Source organism: Triticum urartu, unplaced genomic scaffold, assembly GCF_003073215.2.
Source record: "Triticum urartu cultivar G1812 unplaced genomic scaffold, Tu2.1 TuUngrouped_contig_6960, whole genome shotgun sequence".
Classification (NCBI taxonomy): domain Eukaryota; kingdom Viridiplantae; phylum Streptophyta; class Magnoliopsida; order Poales; family Poaceae; genus Triticum; species Triticum urartu.
The window spans coordinates 6,455-12,748 of record NW_024117764.1 but is presented as its reverse complement, the minus strand read 5'-3'; the positions used below and the strand labels follow the sequence as shown (position 1 = coordinate 12,748).

Here is a 6,294-nt window from a genome sequence, read left to right as displayed (position 1 = left end):
CCGCTGGCGCGGGAGGAGGTGACCGCCATCGGCGGCTACAACGCGTTCCTGGCGACCAAGCTGCCGCCGGAGCACCGCATCTACGACCCGGACAAGGAGACGGTCGACTCCGGCATGTCGACGTTCCTCACGGCGTTCCCCAGGGGCTTCGCCATCGAGGTGCTGGACGTGTACGGCGGCCCGCCGAGGGTCGCCTTCAAGTTCCGGCACTGGGGTTACATGGAGGGGCCGTTCAAGGGCCACCCTCCTCACGGCCAGCGCGTCGAGTTCTTTGGGGTCTGCGTCTTCCATGTAAGCTTGGCAGCTTTGATAGTACAGTCAAGTTTTGTTCAAAGTTGGGACTTCACAGAATCACAGTAACAGTCTAACAGAGTAGACACTGACATGGGTGGCTGCAACAATGTGATGACAGGTTGATGAGGAGATGAAGGTGGAGAAGGCGGAGTACTTCTACGAGCGCGGCAACTTCCTCGCAAGCTTCTTGAGCGCGCCTGCTACTGCTGCTGCTGCATCGGCTTCAGGTTGTCCTGTGATGAGAGGAAACTGAAGCACCAAAGAAACATGTCGCTCATATCGTTGGATGACCAGCTTCAGATTTCAAATTGGCTTTTGATTTCATGTGGTGGCATTACAATGTTTGAATAAAGTGGCTTATTATGTCTGGTACAAACACCACTTCGGGTGTGTAGGTGTAAGAAGCCCAACTTGGATTTGGACATCGCTATCTGAAGAGCTGCATGAAATGACTCGATCATCACCAAGAATCCGATAAAAAAGAGCCTACTTATTTTCGAGCTAGACAGCATCTTCCTTCATTGTTCGGAGGTGCATTCAGACTGTCACCAGAGGCTCTATTTGAGCACTGTAGGGAAGACACGTTGCCCTATTCGTAGCACAAACGCAAACCTTGTATTATAGGATCCTAACAAGTCCCTCCTGTGTCGACAATGGCAGAAATGCTTAGATGAGAAAACATGAGCTTCAGAAGCATTGCAAGGCAGCTAAGCAGATAGACAGGGAAATTATCTTACTTGTAGTACCTTTATAACTTTGATTTTGCGGACAATCTTGTCCTCAACTCCTCAGCAACCGCATCAATGAACTCCATGGTGTTCAGATACTTATCACGGCTAACACTGTAAGACGCCAAGAGAAGCAATTAAATAAAAATAATACTTCAAAATAACCGATTAGAACTAAGCCCTGTGTACTGTAGCTACAAAATGGAAAGAAATGGCAGAATTACGTTGGTCCGTGTATGAGAAGAGCTAGATCCTTTGTCATCTTTCCAGATTCCACTGTTCCCACACAAGCAGCTTCAAGTTTTTGTGTGAAATCCAACAGTCTTTTGTTGTCATCGAGCTTTGCCCTGTATTAAGTATTCAATATTAAGACGTAATGCTTCAGCTACAAATACATCAAATAAAGTTACTGCAGCATACTAAATATTTACAAAATTAGCAAGAAAAAAAACTGGAATAACCTTCCTAAAGTGAAAACTCCCACCAAAGTTTAGAAGACAATTTTCTCAACTCCACATATTAAGAAAACTAAAGATTGTGTATGGCAATTGAATAGGAATATTAAGATAAATTGTGTATAAAAACTTAGGTTCAACTGGTCTAAGAAAATAAATTTAGGTTCAACATAATGAGTGAAAACATTATCATCTAAGTTCTATGGTTTAATTCACCCTTGGTACCTATGTGCTAATCCAGTAGACCACGCAAAGATTGACGCAATGCTGTTTGTGCTAGTTTCGCCTCCTTTTTGGTGGACTCTGTAATGTCGTGTGACTGTACCGTGTGCAGCTTCAGCTTCAACTGTTCTACCGTCAGGGCACACCTAAAGTAACACGAACTATACTTGTTAAGCTGAGCAGAGAGAAGCACATACTGGGTGCCAGTTATTCCAGCAGTAGAGCACAATGTAAGTGCATTTCCAATAGTAAAACACTAAAACATTATCCTAACAAATGGTTATGAGACACGAATTGAACTTTGAAATACACAGAGTAGCATGAAATATCCGTCCGGGCACGTACCAGAACCGATGTCATGAGACCTAACGATCCAAAACCTGAAACAGGAGTAGAACATTCCAGCTCTTAACAAATGAACTACCATCCTTCTCAAGATAAAAGGTTGCAGCAGACAACATCCATATGTAGAGCACATACCTTGAGCAACTAGATCGCTCTGCACATCTCCGTCATAATTCTTGCAAGCCCAAACATAGCCACCTTCACTCTTTAGGGCATAGGCCACCATATCATCGATCAGTCTATGTTCATACCTGCCACAGCAACAATTAGTCTGGAAGAGAAGGAAGAAACATTTAATACTTGTCTGCACAAGACAGAGCAAATAGACTACCATATTCCTGCATCCTCAAACCTGCCTCTCCAATTTGTTTCATAGTTTTCTTGGAATATGTCTTTAAACCTGATATACAAGACAACCAGGCAAGTAAGGAATGTTATATTTCATGAAATGCATACATGGATGCAAGCCTGTCTCCAAAGTAAGTAGATAGCTTATGATAATTGTATATTGACCTTCCGTCATATTTTTTCAGGATTGTGTTCTTGGTACTAAGATAAAGCGGCCATCTTTTCTGGTAAGCCACATTCATCGAAGCTTCAGCAAATGCCCGAATTGACTGTTTGGAATGCAATAAGATAAATCATGTTATGATTAAAAAAAAACCATTTGAACACACACAGCATCAAAGCTAGCATGACACAGGGAACAAACCTCATCAGTGTTATACATAGACAATGCTACTCCACCAGCACCACTAAAGTTGAACACATCCAACTCTATTTGTTCCTCTATGCCATCTGTGGTAGTTTTAAAAAGATAAGAGAGTAAACATGACACTGACACAATGGATAACTTATATTTAGAGACTGGGAAAATATGATTAGTACTTTACTATATTAGTAAGGTACATTCACATATATGCAGTTGTTTTACTCGGAGAAACCGGTTATATTCATTGTACACATGTACTCCCTCCGTCCCAAAATAAGTGTTGCTGGTTTAGTACAAATTTAGTACTCCCTCAGTAAACTAATATAAGAGCGTTTAGATTACTAAAATAGTAATCTAAACGTTCTTATATTAGTTTACGGAGGAAGTACAAAGTTGTACTAAATTAGCGACACTTATTTTAGGACGGAGGGAGTATAAGCCAATTCATATGTCCCGAAGTAGTACCCCTTATTATATAAACCATTTAATAGGTCCTGAAGTAGTACCCCAGATTATAGTGGTAGCCAAGCTTAATGTGCCAATATGGTGACACATCATGTCTATTCCAACAATCATGTCTCTATTTTGAGAACCAACAACATTTTCAATCGCAAAGATGTCCGTAAAAAACAGGATGTAGAGTTATTATCAGTAGAACAAACACAATAGTGAGACCAAGCCGCAAGCTATCCGGTCCTAACTTCTACAAATTCTGACTTGTAAGACCTATCAGAACATTAGCTGGATAACTAACTTTGTAGGGCTACATACCAAATATCAACTTGAGTTTCCCTGGCCCTCTGATGATTGTATCTGTTGCTCGGTATTGATCACCAAAAGCATGTCTGCCAATGCATATGGGTTTTGTCCATCCTGTCAGAGTAAGATATGTAGCATAAACATCAACAAGCTCCAAGTATTGGTGTGTGCAGCACTGCAGTACAGCCACCATACCAGGCACAAGCCGAGGAACATTCTTGCAGACGATTGGTTCTCGGAAAACAGTTCCTGTGGAAAAAAATGAGTTCCACCAATGTAAGTAATAAAGAACCACAAAAGGTGCATTGATGGAAGTTCAGAGTAGAACGAACACAAGATTCAAGAATCTCAATGCACATATGTGAAGTAAATGAATCACGAGTGAGTGGTTTACCATTTAAGATGTTCCTTATTGTCCCATTTGGACTCCTCCACATAGCTTTTAAATTAAACTCTTTTACGCGTCCTTCATCTGTAAGGTCACAAGTAGTGTGGCACCAAATCAAAATTAACATGGGCATCCAATGTTGCTATAGAGCGTTAAGGTTCATAAGTTAATGAGCCCAAATTCTGCCGAACATCACCTGGGGTGACAGTTGCGCATTTGATGGCCACGTTATACCTGAAAAAAAAAATAGAATCACTGAACCACTATAATGTAAAAGGCTACAAATATAGGAACCACAAATAATAATATCAGCATATGTTATATATCAGCATAAATGGAAGCACCAGCAGTCCAGCACACATGCAAATTCCTTCATTCAATCAATAATTGCTAGGCGATACTAGGACGAGGAGGTTCAGAAGCACTGATAATATTGATTTGCAGTAGACAATATCAGATCCATTAAAGAAAGGAACAACTAAATAGTGAAACAAAAACAAGAAAACAGAGAGTGGTCCAAAATCAGGAATCTGAAAAACTGAGGCTTACTTTAGGGTAGCTTCTGCACTTTCTATCGTTACTTTATCCCCAGTAGCATCACGGTTAGGTAGACCTAAGTCAAAGTATTTTATATCCAAGTCCAGGAAAGGAAATATAAGCTGCATGATCAACAAACATATTTAAAAAATGTCTCTTAATGAAGATGGGGGCAATAAGCAACACGAAAATCACAAAAAGTAATAAAATGGAGTAAAGACATAAGAGATGCTGAGCACAATGCTTAGGTAAGTATTCCATCGATATCAAGAACAAACAGAAATGACAAGAACTAACCTTATCTTTGATCCATTTCCATATAATTCGTGTCATCTCGTCACCTACGCAAAATGAACATATAATTTATGAGTTATTTCAGTCAGCAAAAGCATCGTCTCCCAACTATAAAAAAAGGGTGACACTTATGGGCTAAAAATATATTTCCTGGTAAATGCTACACAAAAGGATAATCAGTCTATTCATGGCACTTTTTCAGCCACTACTAACTTCTGAGTGAGGACATATTGGGCTGACATCTGGAATACAACAAGGCGCAATCAAGCAAACATGTAATAAATAAGTTTTTTTTAGATAAATTTTGCAGATAAGTTCTGAACTTGGTATCTGGAAATAGTGCATACTGAGTGCATTGGAAGACGATTTGGAACGTTTTTCATCTTCCATCAGTGTATCTTCCACGTGGTTAACCATACTACTTTCATGTCACCCAATAGAGAAGTCCTGCTAAGGTCAGTGCATTTTCTAATCAGAGAACTTCTTCAATACACCTTAGATTCAAAAAAATTAAGACCAGCCGCTGTATACACAGTGAAGCACCTAGTAAACTACTCCCTCCGTTCCATAATATAAGAGCGTTTTTTCTTTTCTTTCGCGGGTGGATATAAGAGCGTTTTTTACACTAGTATAGTGTAAAAAAACACTCTTATATTATTGGACGGAGGGAGTAGTAAGTAATTAGACGAACATTAATCACCAGAGCATCATGGAACGATATCACCGAACAACTTCACCCAAATAATCACATTTCCCTGCACAAGTGAAGTGGGTCAAGGCTGCCTAGAACACCAAGGTATAAGGCCGAAATTTGATCCCGTGATACTGTAGCACATGGACTACGCTTCCAGCTCAACTGCACATGATCCAAATCCAAGTAAAGCAGACTAATTCATCCACCACCATGGGCGGACTAACTCAGCCACACAATCAGTCAAACACACGCGGTACATAATCTTAACATGCCCTCTTGGATTGCAGAAAAGCACGAGACAAATCAAGCAGGGTTCCGATAGGAGAGTGGGGGATCGGGGTTCTCACCGTCCATCTCGACGATGGGGTTGGCGACCTGGATCTTGTCGAACGCCATGGGCGCCGCGCTCGGCTCGCGGGGCAGCTAGCCTTCTCCGGAGCGAGCAGAGGCGAGGCGAGGCGACGCGGGAGTGAGGAAATTCGAGCTCTTCCAGCCTGCGCGGCGTGGACTGGGGAGACCGGAGCGCGGAGAGAACGAGGCAGTTTGCAGTTGTATGACGAACTAAGCGACACGGCGGAGTCCGGCCGCAGGCCGTGGACTTGGTCCAGTGTGCGGTGACTGGGACAGGGCATCTGGGGCCACGTCACGTTTGAGTGATCGGCCGTCTAATTAATCTAGGGCGTGTTTGGTTCCTTGTGTTGCATCTGGCCCGCATCCATCATGCAAAATCTGGGTCGTTTGGAAGCTGTATGGGCCCTTCAGCCTGGCCCGGCGGATGCAAAAGGAGGCCTCTCAGCCAGGCTGAGGGGAACGCAGGATTCCTGCGTATCTCGTGCAGGCTCATTCCTCCGTTTCCTTCCTCTCCC

The 6,294-nt window shown here is 42.3% G+C and overlaps 2 protein-coding genes across 4 annotated transcripts; one reads left to right on the top strand and one right to left on the bottom strand.

The window, feature by feature from the left end:
- The first annotated feature begins 6 nt into the window (after positions 1 to 6).
- Positions 7 to 666, top strand: LOC125531325 (pathogen-related protein-like). Its single transcript, XM_048695737.1, has 2 exons — positions 7 to 291; positions 413 to 666. Exons 1-2 carry the CDS (start codon positions 115 to 117, stop codon positions 545 to 547), a joined length of 312 nt encoding a protein of 103 aa, XP_048551694.1. The 5' UTR covers positions 7 to 114; the 3' UTR covers positions 548 to 666.
- On the bottom strand, positions 594 to 6,048 carry LOC125531324 (isocitrate dehydrogenase [NADP]-like). 3 transcript variants are annotated; one of them, XM_048695736.1, is made up of 16 exons: positions 5,776 to 6,048; positions 4,738 to 4,781; positions 4,453 to 4,562; positions 4,100 to 4,137; positions 3,910 to 3,987; positions 3,711 to 3,764; positions 3,528 to 3,629; positions 2,757 to 2,842; positions 2,558 to 2,661; positions 2,376 to 2,444; positions 2,180 to 2,295; positions 2,045 to 2,079; positions 1,703 to 1,845; positions 1,247 to 1,369; positions 1,041 to 1,136; positions 594 to 936 (listed from the first exon to the last, which is right to left on the bottom strand). In XM_048695736.1, exons 1-15 carry the CDS (start codon positions 5,822 to 5,824, stop codon positions 1,043 to 1,045), a joined length of 1,245 nt encoding a protein of 414 aa, XP_048551693.1. In that variant the 5' UTR covers positions 5,825 to 6,048; the 3' UTR covers positions 594 to 936; positions 1,041 to 1,042. The 3 variants fall into 3 exon arrangements, with proteins under 3 accessions (XP_048551693.1, XP_048551692.1, XP_048551691.1); XM_048695735.1 differs by lacking the exon at positions 5,776 to 6,048 and adding an exon at positions 5,082 to 5,161 and having other exon boundaries at positions 1,032 to 1,136; XM_048695734.1 differs by lacking the exon at positions 5,776 to 6,048 and adding an exon at positions 5,082 to 5,159.
- Positions 6,049 to 6,294: the final 246 nt, after the last annotated feature.

What these genes read in the sequence shown, in the direction of transcription:
- LOC125531325 (XM_048695737.1), top strand. Translation starts at nt 115, where the DNA reads ATGTCGACGTTCCTCACGGCGTTCCCCAGGGGCTTCGCCATCGAGGTG. An exon ending in TTGGGGTCTGCGTCTTCCAT is followed by an intron (nt 292 to 412) that starts GTAAGCTTGGCA and finishes ATGTGATGACAG; the next exon opens with GTTGATGAGGAGATGAAGGT.
- LOC125531324 (XM_048695735.1), bottom strand. Translation starts at nt 5,151, where the DNA reads ATGGTTAACCACGTGGAAGATACACTGATGGAAGATGAAAAACGTTCC. An exon ending in ATGCGCAACTGTCACCCCAG is followed by an intron (nt 3,988 to 4,099) that starts GTGATGTTCGGC and finishes GTGACCTTACAG; the next exon opens with ATGAAGGACGCGTAAAAGAG. An exon ending in TTTGAGGATGCAGGAATATG is followed by an intron (nt 2,296 to 2,375) that starts GTAGTCTATTTG and finishes TTGCTGTGGCAG; the next exon opens with GTATGAACATAGACTGATCG.